Below are 26,651 nucleotides of genomic sequence, written 5' to 3' on the forward strand. Positions count from 1 at the left end.
TTATTATTTTAGAAATGCCACTTTTAGAAATTGGATATTTATCTGCATGTACTCCTCTGTGTGCCTGACAGCCTGCCATGGTGGGTGACAGTACACTTTGTGCATTCCCTCTAAACAGCTATTACACAAGAAGGATAGGTGTGTCCGAGTACCCATCTACATATATCTGTATTCTGATAGCTTTGCCTTGGCAGGTTAGAAGGGAGGGGCTAGCACTTCACTTGAATAGGTAGTGTCCTGTCCTCACAGAAAAGGCTGATTTACCCCCCATATATTGCCTGGCAGACAAGACTGGGCTGAAGGAGGAACCTGTGCACTTCAGAGAGCTGCTTTGAAGTCACCCCCCCCCCCCCACATCAAATGCACTTTTGGGTATAACTACTGGGTCTCTGCCACCCTAAAATCAGACACTACTGGACTTGTAACTGAAGTTCTGCCACTTAAAGGACTGAACTGGATTGCTGATCTGAAATTCCTCCATGTATAATTGTTGCCCTGCTGCCTGCTGCTCTCTGATTTTGCTAAAGAAGAGCTGGACTCTCCCTTCACTCCAAGTGATCTCCAAGGGTGTGTTGGTTTGCCTCCTGCTGCTTGCGACTCAGGGAAATCAAAGTCTCTACCCACTCTCCTTTGCCTGGCTCACTGGAAGTGGCCCAGAAACTTGCAACATGGATTTTGACGCATCTCCTGTCTGTGTGTAACAGAACCGGCGCATCAACCCGGTTGTGAGAGTAAAATCGGGACTTTGCATCAGAACCAGTGCTTTGCCTGCGGAGATCGACGCATCGGACAGTGCATCGCCGCCACTGCAGCTTGGTGAGATCAGCGCATCCCCTTGACTGTGTGGCAGAATACACTGCATCGCTCAACGCTTCTCAACTGCTGCAACAGTCTTTGGAACTGATGCATCGCGTTCATTGCATGGAGAGCATTGACGCATCTCGTTGCTTGCGACCAGGAAAAGTACTTCCTTACCAGGGCCCCGTTTGGGTCATGTAGCCGACCTGCACTTCCACAAGGTCAACACAAACTTTGACTTTGCCCCTGTTCAGCACGACCTAAAGTAACCTCTTTAGCGCTACTTGCTTCTAAGCACGTCACTGCTTTTATTCTTTTAAAATTCTATATCTCAACTTATATACATTGAATTTTTGCCATTTTAGTCTGGTTTTGTTCAGAATATAATAATCTATTTTCTAAACCTGTGTGAAGTCTTTTTGTGGTGTATTCATTGTGTGTGTGTGTGTGTGTGTGTGTGGTGTGCGTGTGTGTATTGCACAAATACTTTACACATTTCCTCTTTAGTTTAGCCTGACTGCTCTGTGCTAAGCTACCAGAGGGTGAGCCCAGGTAAACATTTAGTGTGCATCTTAATTACCCGGACTAGGATTGTGGCTTCTGCATTGACAGGGAACATATCTTTACCAACCTTAAAACCGAATTTCTAACAGGTTCACTCACAAAAATATTGCTACAAGGGAAAGAGTACACCAAGTCAAATGGTGTTGAAAATGATCACATTAGATATAGAAGTAAGAAAAAGAGGCAGTGACCGGGTTTCAGGGATTCAAACTGCACATAGCATAAAAATGAACTACTAGTCACCTGACACATTGTTTTCTGGATAGAAGTCCAGCCATTCAACTCCGCAGTGAAGTTTGACTGTAAGGTTGTACTGTCTACCTAAACACTACTTTCCATGTTTAGGTATTTAAAAAGCGCCAGGAACTTTAATGGCTGCCACCTCTACAATGATAGTTTAATGTTTTAATTGGCTGTCATGCAAGTTTGAAGGAAAAAAAAAAGATTTGCTATTACAAATATTCTGAGATGCCACATATGGGCACAGGGATAACAATCATGAAATCATTAAAAATCTCATACGTTATTCTAATATTTCAAGTTACCAAACCCTGTTCATTTCTATGGGTGGGTTTAGCTGTGTAATTCTCATCAAATTTTGTCCAGGTCTACACATTTCTTAAAAAGAAATTGTTGTACAGAAAAAGGAGATGAACAGCCTCATTTCTCTAGTCTCGTGCAGTAAAAAACAGGAATGCAAGACCCTGCCTGCGCTGTAGAACGCAAATAGAATGTGATGGGATATTGTGTGGAATATTCCATTTTCAGACACTAGAGGGACCCACCACACTATAAAATAAATCTCAAATTGAAATGCATAATGCCACTTCATGCACGTATTGCGTTATTTGTTTTTTTTGCAAAACAAGGCCCAACATTGTTGAAATAACAATGATCCTTTTACTTTTGTTGGATATAGTGAAATCCTGCCAGTGTTTAAGAAAGAAAAAAAACAGGAGCAGTTTGAAATGAAGCCTGGTTGGGAGGAGACTGAGCTTGTAAAAACACATGCACTCGTGTGGAGTTCTTAAACACAAATAAGAAAGTAGCTCTGAAAACGGGAGCATTGGATGGACACAAGTACTTAGTTCATATTCTAGGGGAGGGCTAAACACAAGAAGAGGCATGAATCCTGTATATCATGGACAAATGAGGACAAAAGATTTGAGACAGACGATGGAATGCGAAAATGAGAAGCCTATGGGTAGCCTGAAGCCCACAGATTAAACACAACACGTCTCTTCAAGACAGCACATGCACTGTTTACCCAAGACCTAAAAGTATGCATTCTATTTAAAAGCATTAACGAGGAGTAAAATTGTTAAAGGCCTTAATTCCAGGGCAGAAAGGCTGCAAGTCTAATAGAACATTCCACTCACTGTGGACAGAAAGTTCTAAATTAAAAGGGGAGAAACAGAAAGAGAAAAATTGGAATGCCAGATCAGACGTGCACTAGCCATTATTGGCTGTAAACCACTTATTTGCCTTCAATTGAGCTCTCAAAATCCCATTTGTTTTTATACAGCAAATTAAATCCCACCACAGAGTTGTATTCACACTCATTTTGAAAGCAGGACATTGCTTATAATGTAGGTAATTGTGAAAAATACGAGCACCTATTACGTCAGTCTCTTCTTCTAGATCAGCAGCTAGAAACTCCTTCTCAACCTGCTTCACTTCCTCCACAGACTGACAAGCAGCATATTTATCCAGCAGATGTTTATTCAGATCGAGGAAAACTTTCCCCCATTTAAATTTTCTTAAAAGTATGACAGCCAAATCTGTAAAACCTGAAATAAAAGATAAGAAAACATATTAGGGTGTTTTTTCTGAAAGGCATCTAGGATACATTTTTTTATGTACTTTAGAAAATGGTGCTCTACATGAAAGTTAAAAACTGCTGCCCATCCAGTAGATGTAGACAGGACAACTAGCTACCAAACACACCCTGGAGGTTAACCAAGGTAGGGAACTAGAGACTACTGGGTCTCAAGGGTCAGCTGGCCTCCAAACACAACTTTATAACACACGTTAAATTTTTGTGTATGTCCAGTAACGGAAGCAGCGTTGAGTAGAATCATGAAGGATATACAATCGCAAAATAAAATCTGGGGTAGCTTTATTGTGTTAAAAGACAATACAACTAGGCCTGGGGAAGTTCAGAAATAAAAAATACAATGTGAAACTATTTCTTTCTCTGGAATGGAACCACATGGGAGCAAGAGCAGAATATTAATTGAGAAGAGATTAGTTACAAGTCTAGAGGGCAGAAAAGGCGTGCTTGTCAACGGACAGTCACTTGGAAAGTCTTCTGCAGGCACCATCAGTTATTGCCAGTCACAAGAACTATGCGACAGGCGGACTAAATTCTTCATGGAGAAGACATTGCCCATCTACAGGAGTATAATAAATAAATCCAGGACATGTCATACCTCCAGCTCCCAACTTGCCTAACGTATCAGTGGACACTGGAGAGGAGACGCCCCACCACTGCAGAGAGCGAGGTTTTTTCTCTTTTGTCATCTTTACCTTTTGGGTCTCCTTGCAATATCTGCTTTTGATGCCCTAAAGGATCTTTCTCAAACTGTTGTGACACCACTTACATCCATGCTATACACCTCCTTTCCTTCTAGTGTACTGCAGCACTGCTGGATGGTGGAGGTGATTAAGCCCCTTATGAAGCGGAGTCTGGATGAGGGTTGAGTGCAAGTCACAACATATCTCGTCGTTATTAACAATTACTAATATTATTTAGAAATATTTGGCAAGTTGGCTCTGGAACTGTTACAAACCATACATCTCTTGGAGTTCTCACAGATGGCCTTCTGTTCAGTGAAGAGGATTGAAACTGCACTTGTAACCATTTTAGACGACATCAGGCTGAGCCTCGGCGCCTGCCACTCAGCGGGTCACCTTCTGTTAGATCCTCCCAGGGGATTTGATGCAGGGGATAATTTCATCCTGATGGACCACCTGGTGGTGCTAGGCCTGCAAGCATGTGCTTTGTTTTAGTTTGGATTTCTCTCTTGTCAGACCCAGTCTCTGGCCCTTTTCCCATAATGCTGAAATCAGATGCCCGGATCTCGTTTATCCTGTATCTCATTCAGGATCTGCGGAGGGACACTGCTCACTTCTATTACTTGGGCTCAGCATCCAATGCACATGACACCCAGCTTATGCTGAACTTTAATCAGTTTCCATATGAACTTCAACACAGTTTAGAGTCCTGTTTACCCATCCCCCATGCCTGATGAGTAATGTTGAGAATCTCAAAGTGTTAATCCTGAGCTTGGACAGATTGTGGGGCAACAGCACTAGGCCAAGCAAGATGAAATCCACACTTTCCAGTCGCCTCACAGGTCAAGAATCTTGCCTTTCATTTTGACAAACACTTATCTGTGGGGAACATGTGAACTGAGGTCACCTCCTGCTTCCAAGAAATAGAACTGCTCAGAAGGAGCATACCCTTAATGGTTTTACCTATTACCCCCGTCATTTGCAGGCCGCACAGGTGGGACTTAATCAAGAATTTATTAAGGCAATATATGCTACCGAAGGGCTCCATCCGGATGATCCAGAGGCTGCGGCATGTTTAGAATATGGTGGTTCAGTTAGTCCAAAACATCCACAAAATCGGACCATGTTTCCAATGCCTTTCTTCTGCCTCACTTGCTTCCACCAGCACCGGAGAAGCAATTTAAGCAATAAATCAGGGCACTTTGTCTATTTAAGGCTCTTTTCGACCAGGCACTCTTCATTTGGTTTCTGTTCTATGCTTGAAGGCATTCTTTGTGCTTACTACCCGGCCTATCTGCTGACCTTCAGCTGGGAGTCAATCATGGAAGATTCTGCTCTTAAGTCTCACTTATTCTGTTAGATATAGCCTGTTACTTTTAGAAAGGTCACATCTGTTCTAGTGACAATGTGCTCTTCAGCAAATCTTGTGATTACAAGGACCTCACTCACTCTCCGTGGAGCATAGAATGGCTGCATCACTTCACTGCACTTTGTGGTAACACAACTGCATTAAAAGTGAGGTTACACTGCACATAATATCTTTTGATCTCAATCTTAGCAGCGAAGTTGGAGCAATGACTGGTTGTTTGTTATAGGAGATTTTAAAACCCTCACAGTTCTTGTGTTCTAAATATTTGCAATGTTTCACAACATAATACTTAATCTGCTCTGTTCAGTTGAGGCTGCCACCATGACCAGTCTTATCTCCATTTCAGCAAAAGAAATGTATGGACCAGGATATGTCATTAACAAAAGTGATGGGGGTGGGGGTAGAATGTAGCTCAAAGTAATTGATAGCAGCTTATAATAATTTACGAATTCCACCAATCAACTTGTTGATTGGCTACATGTGATGCCCAAACATGGGCCCAGTGACTAACTGAGCTATATGACTTAAGCTACACCCTACTGATGGGGCCCAACAAGGCACAGACTAGTCTGAGCACTGAAGGACCCCAGTGACCCATATGGGTGAGTTAAATTGCTGAAATATGTCAGCGGGAAAAATGATGCATGAAGAATTATCTTTCAGGAAAAAACACAGTTTTTATTTGTTATTTTTAACAAATACCCTGTTTTATCCAGATACAAGTAGTTAATAATGAACTCACAACAATGGTTGAGTCCATCTGTGTGGTATTATCTTACCCGGATGAGGAGAAGGCACCTAGGATGAAGCATGCAACTATAAAATTGTGGGTGGGATGTCTTCTGCTAATATCTTTGGTATCTGAGAGGTTCAAGGAGTCCATCACCATGTGGAATAGCCATAATAAAACCCATGCTTCATTTGTAGTGGATGAGACCAGTCAGGGATTGCCGGCGTGGTCCTTCAGGGGGAGGAGGCAGATTGGGATGGACTGTTTCTACTGGAGCAGGAGCAAGGCTGATTTGCATATGATGCAGTGGCACAGTGATCAGAAAAGATGGACTGGGACACACCCACAATAATTTCCAATGGGTGAGGAAAACTAGACAATCCACCAATTGCTTCTTGTCTCACTGAAAAGATTTCATTAGACACTCATTAGGATTTCATGAGTAAGGTGACAGCAAGAAGTATGCCTTTGCAACACTGGCAAACGGAGCGTCATACAATAAAGCACATCATTACATTTAAGTATGTAGCTTGTCAACAGAAGCATGATCCCCGCATAATCTGCACCCCTCCATGTTTTTTTTAAATGACACATGTAGTGGCATTTAATAGCTTCTAGGTAGAGTAAACATATTTCTCTTCAGAGCTGGATGTGAAATTCAGGTGATCTCGACTACCATCAAAAGAGACAGAGAGAGGCTTCCACCTTCAAACACAAGTCTACAAAGCTGGGAAAGAGAGCTCAATGCAGGCACTGGATTTCAGGTTCACGCGTGCATAATATCCAGGGTTCATTAAATGAATCTTTCGATTATTAGCCAACGCAAACAAGAAGTCTCTCTGCTATCTGAACATAAGTGAGGCACTGCTGAGACCAAAACCAAACCCGAGCCTTCTTAGGGCACAGATATGCGCAGAAAAACCTGTTGTGTGACAACCAAATTAAAAACGAATTGAGGAATTACACAACAAATATGCACTCAGGCAGACTGTAGTGTTGTAAGCTTAACATATTATTTAATGAAGTATTAATAAATGACTAACATTAATAACGAATTAATCACAGATTAGTAAATAACTCTTTATACAGGATTCAGTTCTTATAGTAATTTACAAAATAACTCTGTACAGTGTTATGAAACTCATCTTTGCCAACTGGCAGCAATCCATTAAACGTACATAAAAACTGATAAAAGTATCGGGCAATCACCTAATACCAATCTCATTAATAGCTATGAAAAACGTATTGGAATAATCAACCAAGCATGTTAACTACATTCGGTCAACCCAAATCATAGTTTTGAATATCAGAGCCTCATGATTTTTAGTTCTGATAACAGCCAATCAGGAGAACGACACTTTTTCTATCAGAGTAAAAAAAATTTTTAAAAAAGGAGTCATTTAAGATAGTTCGCTTTGACAAACTCTGCAGAGCCGCCAGCGGTCTGTACCTTACCCAAGCACCAGCAATCTGAAATACCGGCCCTGGGCCAAGTGTATTGTTCATCTGACTCAGACACCCTAAACTATCTCATCTTGCAGGCTGGAGAAGGCACTATCGCATTCTTTAACAAATAACTAACAATCTACATAGAAGAAACTCAACTCTGTACAACATCACTAAACAAATCACGTAGTAACATATGGTGTTTACCAATATTGTACTGGAATAAAAGCATTCACTTACTTAACTTTTCAGCTGAATATGTGAATGATCTGTAATGTGAAATTCCAACAACTGTGTCCTAAAGTTTAAATACGTTTTCAGGCTTTTGATTGTTGTGTTTTGTTACACACGGATCATATTATTGCATCACTAGATAAGTTATTCTGGGACATTACATTCAAATACATTTAGAATATCCACCCATTGTACAGTGGTGAACTTTAGCATCCATACAGTACGACTTACAGCAAGTTTGGCTGTTCTAATGTTAGACAATAGGGTAATAGTAGTTGGACTATTCGCGTAGAGTGGGTTTTCCAATGGCACAGCATCAACCCTGTATCTATCTATCTCAAACATTAGGAGAAAGTGTTTTTTTAAGGTCCTATATACAGGAAAGAAGCCAAGAAACCAGTCCAAAATAAAATAAAAGTTCTGTCTCTCAAATAAAAGCTTTTGCTACTATGCACATTTGTCCGGCCTCACAGAAATTTAGGCGCACCATCTCATAAAGCTTATGAATCTCTCCACTTTTGTTTTCTTATCTTAATATTTCCAATTTGCTTCATATTATATTTCCTAATCAGGAGTAATCGACGGCGAAGCTGCTAAAGCTATCTGCACATGGGAGACATTTTGACCAATAAAGGGTTTGTTCCAGTTCAGTGTCTGAGTGCGTTTCTGCTAGAGGGGCAGTTTGGAGCTTGATAGATATATATATTAAATGTAAATGAAATGGTTTATTTTTCTGAAATTACTTTCCAAATGCCGCCTTTGTTGTGAGAGTCTCTTTGTAGAATTCTCTTTCTAATCCGATTGTAAAATTTCCAAATGAGATTTCAGGATAGTTCTGAAACACAGAAATGATTGAAAAGGAAATACAGACAAACAAACCTTTAAGGTAAGGCTGTGTGCCATTCGTTTCTGAGAAGAGAAAACGCTTCTCTGGCAATCACATCTGTCAAACAGAACAGATAACAGTTGATTTTTTCGCTTCCCTCTGTTCCATCCAGAGCTTCAGATAGACACCTTTGGGGAACAAACTTTATAATGTAGCTATTACTTTTCTCCAATAGTTTGGCACGGAATGCCCACAGAGGTCTTCATTGAATAAACTTGGACATTGAACCCTAGTTGCACCATGATGGACGGTATTGGGTGCTACACCTACAGATATTACCCTCAACTGTTCTGTTACGTTTATTTGTAGGGTGCATAAATCACCTATGAGGGTATCCAGGTGCTTGAGCAGGCGAGTGGGCATTAGGTCCCCGCAGAGTTATTCGAAGAGATAGGTCTTCAGCCTCTTGGAGAACTCAATAAGTGAAGAGGAGGCCCTGAAGTGTTGAGGGAGGTCGTTCCATTTTTTGGGTGCACTGTAGGAGAAAGATCGACCTCCTTTTGTGAATGCAGGGGTGTGTGCACGAGTATGAGTGATGTAGAGCATAGGTGTCTGCTAGGATGGTGAAAATGTAAGCGGCTGTTCAGGTATGCCGGTCCAATGTTGTGAAAGGCTTTGTTTGTTTGTGTGTGAGAAGTTTGAATTGGCTGCATTTGTGAATGGGAAGCTAGTGGAGCTCCTTGAAGAGCAGTGCTACGTTGGTGCAGTGTGGGAGGACAACTATGATCCTTGCTGCAGTGTCCTGGATGGTCTGAAGTTTATGCCGGAGTTGTTTGAAGATTATGGTGTAGAGTACATTGCCATAGTCAAGCCTGATTGTGATGAGTGCTTTCGTGATGGTCCATCTGGTGTTCTGTGGCAGCCACATGAAGATATTTTGTGACATGCCTTTGATATGCAAGCAGGAGGTGCTCACTGCGTTGACTTATGCCGTTATGTTGAGATTTTCCGTCTAGAATGATCCCCGGATTTCTTGCGTGGTCGGTGGAAGTTGGCATTGGTTCTAGCTCTGACATCCACCAGCTGAAGTCCCATATGGAGGTCTTGTTTCCGAAGACCAGTACTTCTGTCTTGTCGGAATTGAGCTTTAAGCAGCTCGCTCTCAGCCAGTCTTCTACCATGTGTTGTGTCCTCCCCAGCCTGGGTACTCGCCAAGGACTATGCCACACATAGAGCTTCGTATAAAACGCCTTTGTTCTTTTGCGTGCAACCACAAAACTCAACATTCTTAACCTGCATTCACTTCGCTACACGCGAATGTTTGCATCACAGTTCTACGGAGTCCATCAAGAGCCACAAGGGTTCCATCATTGCTAACTCATACATCGCTACATCTCACCCTCTGTTAAATAAAAAATGTTTACAAATATTTACACAATCATAGTTCTTCAATGAATCTTTGTGGCACTTTGATCACACGTCCTGACCGTGTCTTCGGAAACTGTGAACAGTGAATAGAAGTGTCCATGACCTGCATTGGCATTGTAGGACGTTGGACAGTCACCATGTGTCCTTTGCTGGTCACATCATGAAAGGGCTCAGCATCGAAGAGAGCATTTGTTTTTGTTTTCTAGACTGAAGAACAAGCACTCAATCTCCTCTAGTGAAAATAACTCCCTTTGCATGTCGGCACTTGTATGCATAGGCCTTCATTTTCCTTTTACGATCCACGTTTTTTCAAACAGATTTCTGCCTTAGTACTTGATCTTCTAGTGGTCCATTGAGGTAACTTGGTCGTCATGGCTTTTCTGAACATCAAGGTGGCAGGGCTTTCATCTGTGGTCGAGTGAGGGGGTCGAACGGTAAGCTCGAAGAATAGAATTCAAGACAGTTTTTAAGGTCGAGTTTTTCCAGTACAGCACACTGAACAGCTTTAAGAGTACTCATAAGATGTTCGACAAAGCCATGGCCGGTGGCCAAAGAGGTGTGCTCTTCTAAAGCTTCACATTAGGATGACTGAGAAAGTCTCTGAATTCTCGACTGTTGAAAGGTGGACCGTTGTCAGATTTCAAGATCATAGAAACATCCCATTTCACGAAGATGCCGTCTAATCTCTCAATGACTCTTCTTGAGTGATGGATGAGATATCTTCAATCAATGGAAAATTGGAATATTCATCAACAATCTCCATCGGATGATGTCCATTGACAAGAGGACCAAAGAAGTCAACAGCAATTCTTTACCATATATGCTTTGGCAACTCAGACATTTTTAAGGTGTGTTGAGTGGTTTTCGATGAAAGACTGTTGCATAGATAACAGGCCTTCAATTATCTTTTAAGTCTCTCATTGAGATGTGGAAACCTTCATGGGCCACTTCAATTATTTGTTGTCACAGACTCTCCGGAATGACAGTTCTCGAACCTTTAAAGATAATGTCTTCCTGAGTGAGGGACGGAGCATCTTTGACATTTTTTTATTTTTGGTACTCACTGTCACTGATAAGAGGTTGAGGCTGTTGGTGCCAAGACTGATGTGCAATAATGTCTTTTCATTTTAACATGTCACTATTTTGCGGCAGTGATTATTTGTTTCAACGAAATAGCAGCTGGTGTGCTTGATTTCACAATTACATTTATGTATGCTGGAAGGGGTGCCAGGGTACTGCAGAGGCACTCTTGAGAAGTAATCAGCAGGGTCTTGATCTTTCCCTGGATGGTGCATGATTGTGTAGTTGTATTCTTGTAATCATAGGCCTCCAATGTTCAATGCGAGGAAGCATCTTCGCCTTTGGATTGCCAAAGATGGCCAACAATGCTTGATGATATGTCACACGTGTGAAAGGCTTCCCATACAAGAATACATGGAAATGTTCACAAGCTCACATCACCACTGAGCTTTCTTTCTCAGGTTGGGAATAAGCACGTTCAGTTTGGGACAAACATCTGATTGCATATGCCACAATATGTCTTCATGAATTTGGGTGTCCGCTGTGCTGTGCAAGGATTGTGCCCAACTCAACGGGGCTAGTGTCAATAACAACCTCAGTGTAAAGCTATGGATCAAAGTATGCCTGTTGGATCTGGCCTTTTCACCGGTTTATTCCCAAACCTTTTGCCTCCTATTTTTCTGACCCTGTTTTCGTTGGCTATAGGATTCTGGGCACTTTACCACTGCTGATCAGTGCTAAAGTGCATATGCTCTCTGTGTACATTCTAGATTTGACTGGTTATCCATTATTGGCATATTTGATTTATTTACTGGTAAGTCCCGAGTAAAGTGCACTGAGTGTGCCAGGGCCTGTAAATCGAATGCTACTAGTGGGATTGCAGCAATGGTTCTCCCACCCACATGACACATGAGTATCCCTGAAAATGTGTCTCAGACCTACCACTGTTGTGTCTGCTTGCAAAGTTGTTAACTGCTATGTTGACCTGGTAAAAGCACACACTTGCCAGGCCCTACCCTTCCATTTTCTTGTCCCTAAGGCAAGCCCTAGGTAGCCCTATTGGCAGGGTGCTGTGTATGTCAAAGGTAGGACATGTACTGGTGTGTGTGACATGTCTTGATCCTGAAATACTGTTTATTTTATTTTTCACTGTAGATAGGCTGTCGCCTTTGGTAAGGGTTGCCCATTCAGTCAGGTGGCTGTCTTGGTTGGTGATGGGAAGTTTGGCTATGACTTACATTCTCTTGAAGATGATAATAACTTCTGGGACTTGCCAGAAATTAGTCAGAAAACACATGGGACAATACCAGCAAATGATTTGGTATTTATATCTCAGACATTGCTTAAGTACAAATACTATTTTTTGATACTCCGTTCCTTCAAAAGACTACTGGTGGCCGTGCAGAATGCAAAAGAGTAGTTTGCCTTTGAAACCTTATAGGGCGTTAGAATGAATACTTTAGTTGCAATTTAATTCAAATGCAAAGCTGCCTTTCTCACTTTATTCTAATCAGGACCATTTTCTTACAATGCGAGAGAACAGATTTCTCATCTCAGGACCTGTCTTTGTTCTAAGTCAGCCTATTCACTGTGCACACTAAGAGTGAGGGCTTCTAAAAATATTTACAGTATGTCTACAGCTCTGGAAAGATGAGACTTGATGGTTATAAGAGGAATAAATCTAAAACCTCATTAACACTCATAACTACAAACACTGTGGCTCAATAACTATTTACCTTGTGACAATATCAATCACATTTTCCACTTTTTAAGAATAGCAACATACAGCCTTGTCGCAGGTTCACTCTGTCTGCATTCTAGCTCACCCCCAGTATGACTCCTCCTGGTCAAAGTAAAACTTTTCTTTCTGCCCTCTCGCCTAAGTTCATAGGAGCCTGTATGTCTCTGGATTCTCTGGCTGCCACAGGAGTCCCAGGATTTGGTCCAAATTCAAATCATAATGCCAACACAAAAGGGCAACTCTTTGACAGGGATGGCATTTGATAGATTCCCCCTTTAAGAGTCCCTACCTCCCCCAGCAGAAAGCAAAGATAACCTGTCAGTTATCTGTACGCCAGTCCTTTCATCTGTTACTTTTTATCCTGAATAACAGCTCACCACACATGGAGCTGGATAATCCGAAGCCGACTGTTCCTCTGAGACATTGACACTTTTCATACCTCATCATCGACTTGGCGAGGTATGGAAAAAAGGGTTTACTAGCGTGTTGTTGAAAGCCAAAGAGCAGCATCATTTAAAGAACATGTTCTGAAAGCCTGTAAGTTACCAAAATTGGCAATAAAAATCTCTATTTGCTAATGAATTTAATTTACCTGAACTAGTAAAGTGATACAAGAATGGCACTTGTAGCTGCTTTCCAGGCAAACTTACAAGTGGTGGAAATTTCAACTGCTCTGCCTTATGCATTAGTTGCTTTCAGCTCTTGTTCCTTTTACACATGCAGATAGGCAGAAACATCCTTAACATCTATATTATGCAGCTGGTTCTTGCTTTCATGAAGCACTCTGAAAGGAGATTTAACTAGAGTAGAGTTTCTTTGCAGAATTTGTGGTGTCCAAAAATCACTCCAATGATCTCACTGAGGTAGGAAGTGGGTATTTCCGTATTCATTCCAAGGTGAATTTAAGGCCCTTCATGATTTGAACCAATTCTTGACCTAATCTTAAACTGGTGGTATCCTAGGAAGGGATGAAGGAGCATCTTTTTATGGACGATCATTTAAAAGTCAAGCGGATAAACTATGTTAGGAATAATGTTAAATTAGGGCAATTTGGGTCTATGGTCAGATCCTGCTATAATAGCTAGGGGATCTAGAGTTCTTGTTAAGGATCTTCCTGTGACAAAAAGGAAGTGACAGATTGTTTTATTGTTTCAGTTTATGCTGGTGCAAGATTATTTGAAACATAAAACTCGTGTAGGCAGACAGAAGTCTTACGAGTGAACTGACCTGGGTGCTTTGAATTTATGTAATATTACTTTTGTTTATAAATGAGGAATGGTGTCAGCACCCATTTGTCATTGTGTGTTATGTGACTACTTAGGACAAAAGTAATGTTTTATTCTGTTATGCTGCTATGAGATGCAAAAGGCTGAGATCAATGCGTATCCAGCTATTAAACATGTGAAACACACCACTGAAAATATTTTTGATATGCCTGGGATATGAGGAAGAGGTGCTCTGACTTACGACCAGTGTGATGTATAGATTTGTGACCTTCTTTTTATTGTTTCTGTAACGAATATAGGATTACTATCTGATGTTTTTTGGCTAGATTTTAAGAATGTTTTACGTGAAATAAATCTTAAAAAAAGGTAAATGATTTTTTCATCACTGCAAGGTTTTTGTGTATTTTACCAAAAGTCAAATATGTCGGAGGAGCCTAGCGCTTGACCAAGATGGCCGCGTGAGCTTTGAGCTCCCGAGACCCTCGTGCCCTCCGTCGTCTATCCTGTATATAATCCTGTTTGTATGCATGGCATCGTGTAGATGACTTGTCAGGGAGGCGATCGATGCCACCCGAGGTCGAATCGCCCACCGGGAACCGGAGTTATGCATGGCGGAAGATTGAGGCCCATCTCCGAGGGATGCCAGGGGCTCGAGTTGGCAGGATGCCCGACCTCTAATTGAACAACAGCGGCCAGGCGAGGTGTGAACTGCCGGACGGAGGTCCCTATCCTTTCACTTTCTCGCCCTTTGTCTGCCCAGCCCAGGGAGTGCTCGCGTCTGCTTTATTATCATTTGGACGCTCTGCATGCCACATTGGCGACCCATCGTAAGACGGAGCACTCCTGCTCTCTCTCACTGAGAGAGGGCAGTCCTGTTTGACCCGACTTGCTCGAGCCCACCATGTCGGGCAAAGCAGAGGTGGATCGGCCGAAGCCCAAGGCCACCAGGCGGGGAGCCTACACTCAAGCCAATAACATGGACCGCTATGCCCAGCAGAAGGGGTCACCGGGTGCACCGAGCCAGTCCCCGGATACACAGAAGACTGCTTCGCCCTTGGCCCCGGAGCTCTCACTGCAGGATGTCATGGGTGCACTTGACGGGCTGCAGACTTCGATCGGGAGACAGTTTGATGCCCTGGCGCACAAAGTGGATACCATCTTGGTGGATGTGAATCTGATCCGCGCGGATTTGGGCAAAACAAATGAACGGGTCAAATCCCTGGACATCAAGACCACGGGCCTCGCCGATGATGTCTCGGACCTGCAGACCGAGGTCTGTAAGTTGCGGACCGAGCATGATCTCGCAGCCCGTCGGCTGGAGGACTTCGAGAGCCGGGCCAGGCGCAACAACGTGCGCGTTATCGGGGTCCCGGAGTCCTCGGACGAGATTTCAGTGGACCTGCTCGTGGAGGACTTGGTGCTCAATCATCTGCAGCCTAAGGGTCTAGGGAAGTTCTTCGCAGTTGAGCGGGCCCATAGAGTGCCTGGTGGGCGGCCCAAGGTGGGAGCCACACCGAGGCCGATCGTCGCCCGGCTCTTTCATTTTCGAGACCGGGACGCTATCCTGCAGGCCTCGAGGGTAACGGGCCCGGTCCCCTTCCAGAACGCGTCGGTGAATTTCTATCCTGACTTCACCCAGCAGGTACAGAGGCAGCGGCAGGGCTTCCTGGGGGTGAAGAGAAGGCTTCGGGAGAGGGATCTGAAATACGCCATGCTCTTCCCTGCCAGACTACGTGTGGAGTTTGAAGACCGAACATTCTTCTTTGAGTCGCCTGCCATGGCGGATGAATGGCTCGACGCTCTGCCTCGACGACGCACGGAAGAGGACACTGCCGTAGACGGGGACAGTGGCCGGGATGAACAAGGTTGATGTATTCGGAACCGGACTGACTCGGACTGACTTTAGATAATGACTTGCAGTAAACACGGAGGTTGTGGGAGGACGAGGGGAGCTCTTTCCTCCCTTAGGGTACTTTTTGTAGATTATGGGTTTGGTAGGGCGACAGGCACACTGCAAGTTGGGGGGGCTTTGTAAGCTGCAGCAGGGGTGCAGGGTGGGGGGGGTTTCCGGGATTTTGGGGTTGTTGTTGGGGTGTTTGTTTCAGCAAGGCATAGTGATTATTTCCAGGACTGTTCCATGGGGGCTCTTCGGGTGTGGGGTGGGCCTCTTTACGTTTGGGGATGGGGGTAGGGGTTTAAGTGTTATAAGCTGGAATGTGAATGGTTTGGGGGATCGCATTAAGCGTGGGATTGTTTTGCAATTCTTGAAACGGTCATTGCCGGATGTCGCCCTGCTGCAGGAGACGCATCTTATAGGTAATACGTGCTATGCCCTGAATAGGAAGGGTTATAAATTCATAGCTCATTCGGGATTCTCCTCTGGGTCCAGGGTTGTGGGCATCCTAGTCAGAGCCTCGCTACCATTTGAGGTGGACTCCACCATTGTTGATGATAGGGGGAGGTTTGTGGCGGTGGCGGGGCGGTGGGAAGGAAGAACTTTGGTTTTAGTTTCGGTTTATGTCCCGCCGGCCCTGCAGGCCTCCACTTTCACAGATCTGGGTAGGGCCCTGCTGGATCTCCCGGGGGGTATGCTTGTAGTGGGAGGTGATTTCAACGCTGTTGGCTCCGGCCTGCTGGATAGATACCCGCCCAGAGACACGGGGGGGCTCAGAAGTGGCTTCCAGACTTTCTAGATACGCTTGGCCTGATAGACTGCTGGAGGCTCCGGCACCCCACACAGAGCCAATACACTTTCCACTCCGGGGCGCATGGTAGCCTTTCTAGGATTGACTACCTACTCACTCTGGCTGCGCATGCCTCATTGGTGTCTGGGGCCAGGCACATGGCGCGTGGTATATCTGACCATTCGCCGGTGTGGGTCAGGCAGGATCTGGGTCGAGAGGGAGGGGGAAGGGTGGCCCCTATCAACCCTTGGTATTTCCGAGACCCCAAGATGCGCAGCGCGCTGGTAAAGACAGTAGATAATTTTTTCAAGGACAATCAGGGATCCGTGGACTCGGCAGTGTCGCTGTGGGAAGCATTTAAGACCGTGCTGCGAGGGGAAGCCCTCTCCCTTGTAGTGGCTGCCAAGCGGCGGAGAGATGGCGAGGTTTTGCAGGTTCAGGAGGAGATCGCGGCTTTGGAGGGAGCGCTGGAGGAGGAGGTTACAGAGGCCTCACTGCATGAGCTGTGCTTGAAGCAATCAGAGTATAAGGACCTGGTGACGAATGCCGCTAAGACCCTCGGTAGGGAACAGCAGGGCCGTCTGTATGATGTTGGTGACAAGGCCGGGAAACTCCTGGCTTGGCTGGACAAAAAAGAACGGGTCAATAGAGTAGTGCCGGAGTTGACGGGAGAGGAGGGAGAGGTGATTGTGGAACCTGAGAGGATTGTGCAGTGTTTCTCGGACTATTTCCGTATGGTTTATGCCTCAGTGTCGGACAGGCCGCCCGAGGACTCGCGTGACCTCCTGCGTGATATTGCATTGCCCTGTGTCTCTGATATAGATAGGGACGATCTAGATGGTGACATAACGGTCGATGAGGTGGCGGGGGCTATCCGCGCGTTGAACTCGGGCAAGGCCTCGGGTCCGAACGGCTTGCCGGTCGACCTGTACAAGCTATTTCCGGATAGGGTTGCCCCTCACCTGCGCGCCATGTTCGTGGAGGCGCGGGGGAGTGGGGCCCTCCGGTTGGATCAGCGACTGGCGACGATTGTGGTTATACACAAAGAGGGCAAACCCCGAGATAAGTGCGCCTCATATAGGCCTATCTCACTCCTTAACGCAGAGCCGAAAATTCTGGCTAAAATCCTGGCGGCCCGGTTGATTAGGGTACTCGGTGACTTGGTCCATCCGGATCAATCCGGATTCATCCCGCACCGTAACACAGCGTTAAATCTTCGGCGCCTTCATGGTGTAATCGCCAGGGCGGGCACGCTGCGTGAACCAGCTATTGTGGCGTCTCTCGATGCCACGATGGCCTTTGACACGGTGGAATGGGCATACTTGTGGGCCGTGTTGACCAAGTTCGGCTTTGGCCACGGTTTTGTGAGCTGGGTAAGGTTGCTGTATGAGGGTCCTCTTGCGAGTGTGGTGGTAAATGGCCGGGCGTCGACTCCGTTTCAGCTTGGGAGGGGTACTCGGCAAGGTTGTCCCCTGTCGCCATTGTTGTTCGCCCTTGCCCTTGAGCCGCTGGCTGCGTGGATACGCTGGCACCCGGATATACGGGGACTTAGATGGTCGCCTGAGCACGAGGACCGTATATCGCTCTATGCTGATGACATCCTGTTGTATCTTGCCTCACCCAAGAAATCACTTATAGTGGTCTGTGACGTACTCACATCTTTCGGTAGGAACTCGGGTCTCGTTATCAACTGGAGTAAATCGTATTTATATGTTCTTAGTGGCGAGGTTCCACCGATCCCTCGAACTTGTTCGATCCAGGTTGCTCAGCAGGGCTTCGTGTATCTGGGATCTTTATCTCCATGGATTCTGCCGTGCGATATGAGAGGAACCTGCTCCCCCCCCTAGCGCGCCTGAGGCGGGATGTGGAGGGCTGGCGGAGGCTGCCGCTCTCCCTCGTTGGGCGTGCGGCCCTGTTCAAAATGATGTCTCTTCCCCGGTTCCTCTACGCACTGCAGAATACTTTGGATTGGGTACCGGCCAACTACTTTCGGGAGGTCGAAGGCCTCCAACGAGCGTTGCTGTGGGACGGGCGGCCGCGAATAGCTATTGCAAAGTTGACGCTCCCATGGTACGACGGGGGTATTGCGCTTCCAGACATCCGACGGTACTATTGGGCCACCCAGCTGAGTGCGATTAATCATGGGTTTTATGGCCCGGCCCTCAGCCCTGGGTATGCCATGGACAGGTGGTTGCTGCGTGGTGGTAACTATTACAGGGCGTTGTATTCGCGGTCCCTGGACTCGTCCCTCACGGGGCCCACTGGTGTGGCGGTGCGTGTGTGGAAGATGGCAACTGACTCGCTGGGCTGGAAGGATAGGCTCACCCTCTCTACCCCGCTGTTTGAATCTGAGAGATTGGGTAGGCTTTGGCACACAAAAGGCTTTGACAAATGGGACTTGATCGGCATCTCCAGGGTCGGAGATGTCCTGATTAAGGGGAGGGTGAAGTCCTTTGAAGAGTTGCAGAAGGAGTACGAGCTGGGGCCATCTGAGTTTTTCCGCTATATTCAGGTGCGTCACGCCCTCCGATCAGTCCTCATAGAGGGTGAGAAGGTGCCTGAGTCCTCTCCTTTGGAGGACCGGGTCCTTGATGGTCATATGCCCGAGAGCACGATCTCGCTCATCTATAAGAAACTGATCAACGTCCGGGCGGATATGCTTCTGGGGCTGAGGGACCAGTGGTCTAGGGACGGCCTCGAGTTGGATGACGAGGATTGGCAGTCTGCTGTTTCCTCTCCTAAGGAGGTTGCGATCCCGTCGCGTCTGAGGCTGGTGCAGCTTAAAATACTGCATCGAGTGTACGTGACGGGGCCAAGGCTGGTTCACATGGGATTCTCGGAGGACGGCCTATGCAGGAGGGGATGTGGTATGGTGGGTACTTTTCTGCATATCATTTGGGAATGTGGTGTCATCACGGAATTCTGGCGGAGAGTCCATGCAGTGATGGGGGAGGTGACGGGCATTGCTATGCAGCCGGAAGTGCGGTGTTGTCTCCTGAATGTCTGGGGGCCCACTGATCTCAATGCGGCGCAGACCCAATGGGTGACTCTGGGTAACATGGTCGCTAAGAGAGATATAGCGCGATTGTGGGGATCCGTGGGCCCCCCCACATTGACCGCGTGGAAAGAAAATATGGACTGGAGTATGCTAAGGGAGAAGACGGTATATTGCGCTAGAGGCCGCCCTCGGAAGTGGCACGCCGTCTGGGGGCGGTGGAACCAATACAGGGGGGGAATTTGTCTCGCCCCTGATCTGGATCCCCCCGAGGAACAGCTTTCCTCCTAACCTTCTTTCCAGCTCAGTATGGTTAATGGACTTCTTTGGCCTCTGCTGTCCCCCTTCTTCCTCTTTTCACGGTACTGTAAATGGTAGATGATTGGGGTCCTGCCTCCCCTGGGGGGCTATCACCATGGGCATTCAGTGTTCTTGCCTTGCTGGGGGTTGTTGTGTGTTTTGTGTTTATTTAAAAAATGGAATCTTTGCACTCCTCCTTCACTGTACTGTGGACGCGTCTCTGTTCCTCTTTACCGAAGCTGCCGAGCCTCCGGGTTGTCGGCTGAATAGCTGTGTCCAGACTTTTGAAAATAAAGGTTTTTAAAAAAAAAAAAAGTCAAATATGTCACTTAAATTACACAAAATTACACAAAATGGTTATTAAGTATCACAAGGAAAATCATGTGTTGTGAGATTGCTTTAGCAGCCTCTCCAAAACCAGAGGTCAGAAATGTCTGTATCTATGTCCATAAAACACAAGCTGCACTTTTACATAAACCTTGTAAAACCCAGTGATAGGTAGAACCAACAACAAAAAAGTATTTGGAAGTTTAATACAGAACCATCAATAGTAGGAACTATCCACCATTACAACTACCTGGAGTAGCATCACTGTGCTGGGACAATAAAGATAATGGTGTGTTACAAAAAATCTTTTCAACAGGGCAATTATTTTTCACAATTAAGCGTCGAAACCATCTGGGGCGTTCTCTTTTTATCATAAAATTAGAAGAACAAAATTGATGATGTTTTTGCCAGATGTTAAATGTTAGAAAGTATTGCCTCGTGGCTTTCAAACACTTGTAAAGTCAGTCGGTCAACAAAATGTGAAAAGGCAGACCAGGCAAATTCAAATTGAGCATAAAACCTGTCAGTTTCAGAGATGTGCAGATTGCCAATGGCCAGGTAAAAGATGGGATTCAGGCAAGAGCAGATAGATACCTTTCTCAGGTGTGCTTACCAACAATGCAGAATGTAGCAGCATAGGCTTCCACACAAGACAGCTTGCTCGGACGTCCATAGTTTATGGGGTTAGCAGCCACCAGGTAGGGCAGCAGTCGCAGGTGACTGCCTCTCATTTTAGAAAATGGGGTCTCCGCGAGTTTAGCCCATGAGCAGTCAATAACCGCTACCCCGCTGTCAGCAACAATCTGTCTGAAAGAAAGGGAAGGATGTGGTTTCTTCATTGTCAAATCATGCTCTGGGAACTAGGCACAACATCAAAAATATTTCACTGTGCACAATAAGACTACATTTTCAATATATTCTAGACCAGGAAAGCGTTTCCATCTTCCAGAGTACCCAGAAAAACATGTTTCACTCTCCACTGATCTTCCTAGAACTCCTGGGCATCAGAATGCAGCTGCATTTCTAGATCTATTTGCTGTCAACAGGTAGATTTTGCACAATCAAAAGTAGTTTGTCACACCTCATAACTGGCTCATGTTGTCTTCCTTAAATAACAGGCTGATCATTTTGATAAATATCTTTCATTATTTTAAAACATTTAAATCAAACCTTTATTTATTAAAAGCTTTTAATTGAAAACCATACAAATATTCATCATGCATTACAATGTTGAACCACTTTTAAAAATCTCTGCAATTAAAACAGATGTTAGGATTACGTAATACTAAATGTTTTCCGTTTTAAAGTGAAGTTTAAAAGATATTTTCCTGGGTTCTATGGGTTCTGGGCAGATGAACTACACATGCACCACGCCTTAGATGAAGGTTCACCTACAGGGATGTAGTTAGAAAGTCATCAACAGGTAAAAGTGGGCACAATCTTTTTTAAACATTTAACACATATAGCTTCTGGTTGAATCAAGCCAGCCCAGCATAATAGGAATTCATTGTTTTGCTTTCAAATAAGTTTCTTTAAATTTCACTTTGCACAGACATTTATATTTCACACTTAACAAGCAGTAGCATAGTGTTTTAATAATGCTTCAAGGACACTGTATGCATGGCTGCTCAAGGCACGAAACGGATAAGAAAAGGTACTTTTAATGCTGGTTTCTAATCCTGCGAATTTTCACTGAATTCATGAACAACTGTGCTTTTCACTAGATGAACTCTGTGCACCACAATAAACAAATGCTTTATTTAGATCCCTTCTCTTGACATGAGACTCAACAGGAGTTCAACTGGTCTTTCCTTAAGCAAGTTATTTCCAGCAGTTTCAAACCTACCCATTTAACTATGATTCACTTTTTAATGATTTATATCAAAGAACTCTCTAGTGCACGGATTTATTTATTTATATTTTTTATAAAGAGTGCACATACCCAAAAGGGTACACTGGTGGTAAATCCATTAGCGATATTATTATTAACCTCATTTGTTAAAAATAGTCCATTTTTTAAAGCTTTTCTAAAAGCAAAATATTTGTAAGTACTGCGCAACACAAGGGGCGTGCAACTCCACAATTGAGCTGAGCGATAAGAAAAGGTACAACAAGGCTTCTGAAAGGCTGCGTTTAGCCCTATTTCCATTTTAAATTTGTATTCTTTTTGTTGTCTGTTTTATTGAGGAAATTGTGGGGGGTGTATTTTAACTGTGTGAATTTGGCCCTCTGACTATCTCTCTGTGAGATTTGAATTTTGTCACCCAGCAGTTTACGGCCACTCACCGGGGTTCTTGTTACCAGGGCGCATCACGAGCCTTGTGTTACAGGCTGCTCCTCTGGGGGATTATTGGTACCACAGCGGCCATCTTGAAGGCGACGCGCGTTTTTCGCGGTCAGCGCTCTAGATGTTGCACGCTGAATTCCGGACCCAGCCACGCCCTTAAAGTAGTAGGCCTGATAGGAAGCGCAGCGGACGAGCGCAGCGGGCGTGCCGACAGCGCGCCGACGGCACGCCTAAGGCAAGCCCGTCTGCGCCCGTCAGCGCGCAGTCAGGGCCCAGGGCACGTCACTCTGCCCCACTTGTCTTAGAGTCCTCCTCCCCCATTACCTTCTCGGCAGAGCAGCTGAAATCCCTGCAACCCCCTCTGTGTCCAACTCATAAAGTCTGTCCCAATGTTCCCTCCAAAATCTCGGCGTCTGGTTTGACGAGAACTTGAACTTTGCATCGCATGTAAAAAAAACTGGCCGGCACATGCTTTGGGCTGAGGAAGAGTTTAAAGAAGTTTCTCCCCTTGCTGCCATATAAGGCCAGAGAGACGGTGGTGCGCGCACTGGTTCTCTCCCACCTGGATTACGCGAATGCCCTCCTGGCGGGCAGCCCGGGCTACCTCGTAAAGAAATTGCAAGTGGTCCAAAATTCGGCCGCCAGACTTCTAGGGGGGGCTGTCCTCCAGGCATAGTGTACGGGCGCAGCTTCGGTCACTTCATTGGCTTCCCGTTGAAACACGACTGAAATTCAAAATGCTGTCAATTGTGCAACAGGCCCTCTATGGATTAGGCCCCTCTTATTTGCAGGACAGATTCACCTTCTACATTCCTAGGAGACAGCTGAGGTCGTCCTCACTGCTGCTGATGCAGGTGCCCAAATTTAAGCGTCAACGGCTGGGGGGCAACTCTTTTGCCCGGAGAGCCTGCCTTGCCTGGAATTCGCTTCCCCTGACTTTGAGGGCCATTTCTGATCCTCGTCTGTTCAGGAAGTCTTTGAAGACTCTGTTTTAATGGACATCTGTGTTTTTGGGCCGCCTTTCTGTTGCCAGCGCCGGGACACTTCCGAGTAGCTGTGCGCTGAATAAATTAAAATAACATAACAACCGATTTTCATCTTATTGAGTTTTGCTCCCACCACTAGACCAGAAGTGGCAGAGGTCAGTGGTCGAGATTGATGGTAACTCCAAATCAATCTATGAATGAAGACCGGACTATTGCCATAAATGACTCTAAGAACTTTTTGATTGAAATGCATTTTTTTGACATCCCAAAGTGTGGAACATTGATTAATATCAACTGTAAGTCATGCAAGTACGGCCAAGCTGAATAACTAACAGTTGTACTCCCTGGTGAGCAGATTGCGAGTGGCGCTAAACGACTGTATCTTGCGGATGTTGGGTGACAGTCGTGTGGTGTCACTCTATGCTGCGAACGGCTGATCTACTTGAGAACTCCCTTATTTCCTTACAGATGCTGCCGGATGAGAGGACGGGTTGAGTAAGCAGTCAAGGCTGCGAGTCAATAAGCACAACCCAGTGATTTTTCCAGTTGGGGCATTTAGTCATACATGCAGGAACAACTACCGACACTTGATATACCATAGGAAATGAACGCCTTGCAATACCTGTGGATTCAGGGGCCAATAATCAGAATAAATGGAAAGATATGAACCTGTACAAGTTACTATATACACTGAACACGGGGAACATAGAGAACTGGACCTCACTGCCTCTATCTGAGAAGGCAGAATAGCTAGAGTTAAAATGGTAGTGCTCCCTAGGTGCTTAGACGTATTCCACTGCAGCATGTGCCACATCCCACGTGAGATGCTCAAAAACTCAAATCTGCAGAGATCAATGTCGTATGAGGGGGAGAAAAGAAGTAGAGTTAAGATGGAAACATTGCAATGTAGATAGAGCAAGCAGGGTTTCGGGTCCCAGACCCTGAGGCATGCCATCAGGCATCGCAACTACAATTCATGGCTGGGTGCTACACCACAGGAGGAGGCGCATTCAGGGCCCTATTGGAGGGAGTTTACGGACAATGAAAATAAACAGGTGGAAGACACCCCAGAGAAGGGGTGAACAAGTAATACTAACGGCACTCCATGCCTAGGGTTTGGATGGGTCAGTGGGGGTTGGCTCACCCTACTCCCAGGTATTACCTATATGGGAAATCCCCGAATTCAAACGCATAGTCAGATAAAGAACTGTGTCTGGATGCTGAAATAGGGAATGATGTTAGAAGGCTGGGCATCTGTAGGATAATAGACCGGTAATAATAGACTGGGAAGTGACAGTTTTGGCACTCCTAGGCCATCCAGCAGGCGGCGAAGAAGATTGCAGGTATAAAAGAATAGGGACCTTGGAGCTCAGCTAAGCCACGCTGACCCTAATACTGCAAACAGATAGGGACACAGGTGTGATTACCCATATATACCACAGTATGTATTAGTGGTTGATTCTGCCGAGTAAAACTGAATATCTTTTTACTACCTAGATATGTCCTGATCAGTAGGAAAGAACCAATCAATGGTACATACCATACAGATAAACCGAGACTGACAAAAAATAAACTCCAGAAAGTGACCGTTATATTATTCGTCATAAATCGTATCTCACATTATAAATACAAATGTATACAAGCAGAAAACCATATAAAAACATTTGCATACATAAACATATGACATGTAGTATACAAGAAACAACATTCAACATTTACAGTGCATAGTGGGGTGGGAAAGAAAGGAATCTTCATTAAACATCTGCAGTGACTTGGCTCATTATTTATCACATATAGCCTTATCGTTACGCATCACTATGTGAAATGTTAGTATGAGATGTCTTGCTCAATACGTCGACATTTCGATCCTTTGGGAAAGAATGTTACTGGAAAACATCTCTGCGGGTCTTCTTCAGGACTAGGAATGTGTTCGGGGAAGCCTGAGGTGACCGTCTGAATAACTAACTGTTCCGGTAGTCATGGAGCCCAATGAGTGGGTCTGCCAAAGATGCAATGGTAGAGATATATGAATCGATATTTGGGAAAATACTTGAAAGCGGGTTCCCTGAGGCCTTGATTAGCTTTAGGAGACAACGCAACTGCGTCCGTCAATAAACATGCCTTATCCGATTGATGCAGCACTGGTCCGTTGGCAACTTCAATTTGGCTTTTTGCAAGAGACACGCCTGACCACCGAAAACATCTCTTGATTACAATTGAGAAGGCGGACCATATTTATAGTGCAGGCTTTTTCGCCTACACCCGATGCAATGCACTTTGGATTAGGGCGGGACTTCCTTACCAGATGGATGAGGTGATTGCAGATACTGAAGGCCGGTTAGTTTTGTTGAGGGGCCGACTAGATTAACGACTCCTATACCTAGGGGTGATCTATGCGCCACACACTGATCAGTTGGCCTTTTGGGCCCACCTCTCTACATTACCCGTAGATTGGCCAGTTGCTCCTTGGATCTTGGGTGGTGACTTTAATAGTCTCCTAGACACAGATCTCGACAGACCCACTCCTCTACTACTATACTACCCTGCACTGTTTACCCAGATGCACCTTCGGCAGAGGCTAGTGCAATTGGACCTAGGTGACACTTCATATCCGTTACCCAACACATTGCAAATTTTCTTTCTACTCCCCCATACACAAGCTGCCTTGATTGCTTTGTCTGTTCACAATTGTTGCACACCCAGGCCACCTCAGTGTCCTATTATTCCAGGACCCTGTCCAATCATAACCCCTTATAATTAGAGATTATCTGGGGCAGTTTGCTTGCTCCAATCCCCACTTGGCGATTGTTGACCCCTATGTTGGAGGATGTATTCTTCAGTCACATGATCACTGACCATATCACCATTTTTTACCCCCAGAAAATGAAGGGACCGCCTCATCCCCCATGATAGAGTGGGAAACCTTTAAAGTAGTCATGAGGAGTTTTAAGCTTGAAAACCACAGTGGGCATTGGGTGGACCCTTGCCATGGAAGTAGCAGCTATGGAGGCGTCTCTACTGGAGCTGGAAAGCACTGTTTTATCCACTCCCGATAGTCTATAACTAAAGGATCTTCCACCAGGGAACATTCCTGGTACCAACGGCACTACTGGCTGAATTTATACCTTTTTTAACAGTCCCTCAGTGCCTAGGATGGAAGCCCTCTACAAAGT

General features: G+C 45.2%; 1 protein-coding gene across 2 annotated transcripts in view; it reads right to left on the bottom strand.

Annotated features, from left to right (window-relative positions):
- The window catches only part of TSR3 (TSR3 ribosome maturation factor), a 117,258-nt gene that overhangs the window by 22,228 nt on the left and 68,379 nt on the right, over positions 1–26,651 (bottom strand). For both annotated transcript variants that reach the window (XM_085629282.1, XM_085629281.1), the window contains exons 5-6: positions 20,819–21,012; positions 2,979–3,152 (exon numbers count right to left, since the gene is read on the bottom strand). In XM_085629282.1, coding sequence (XP_085485408.1) covers positions 2,979–3,152; positions 20,819–21,012 — 368 coding nt within the window. The remainder of the gene's footprint in view (positions 1–2,978; positions 3,153–20,818; positions 21,013–26,651) is intronic.

Source organism: Triturus cristatus, chromosome 10 (assembly GCF_964204655.1).
Source record: "Triturus cristatus chromosome 10, aTriCri1.1, whole genome shotgun sequence".
Lineage (NCBI taxonomy): Eukaryota > Metazoa > Chordata > Amphibia > Caudata > Salamandridae > Triturus > Triturus cristatus.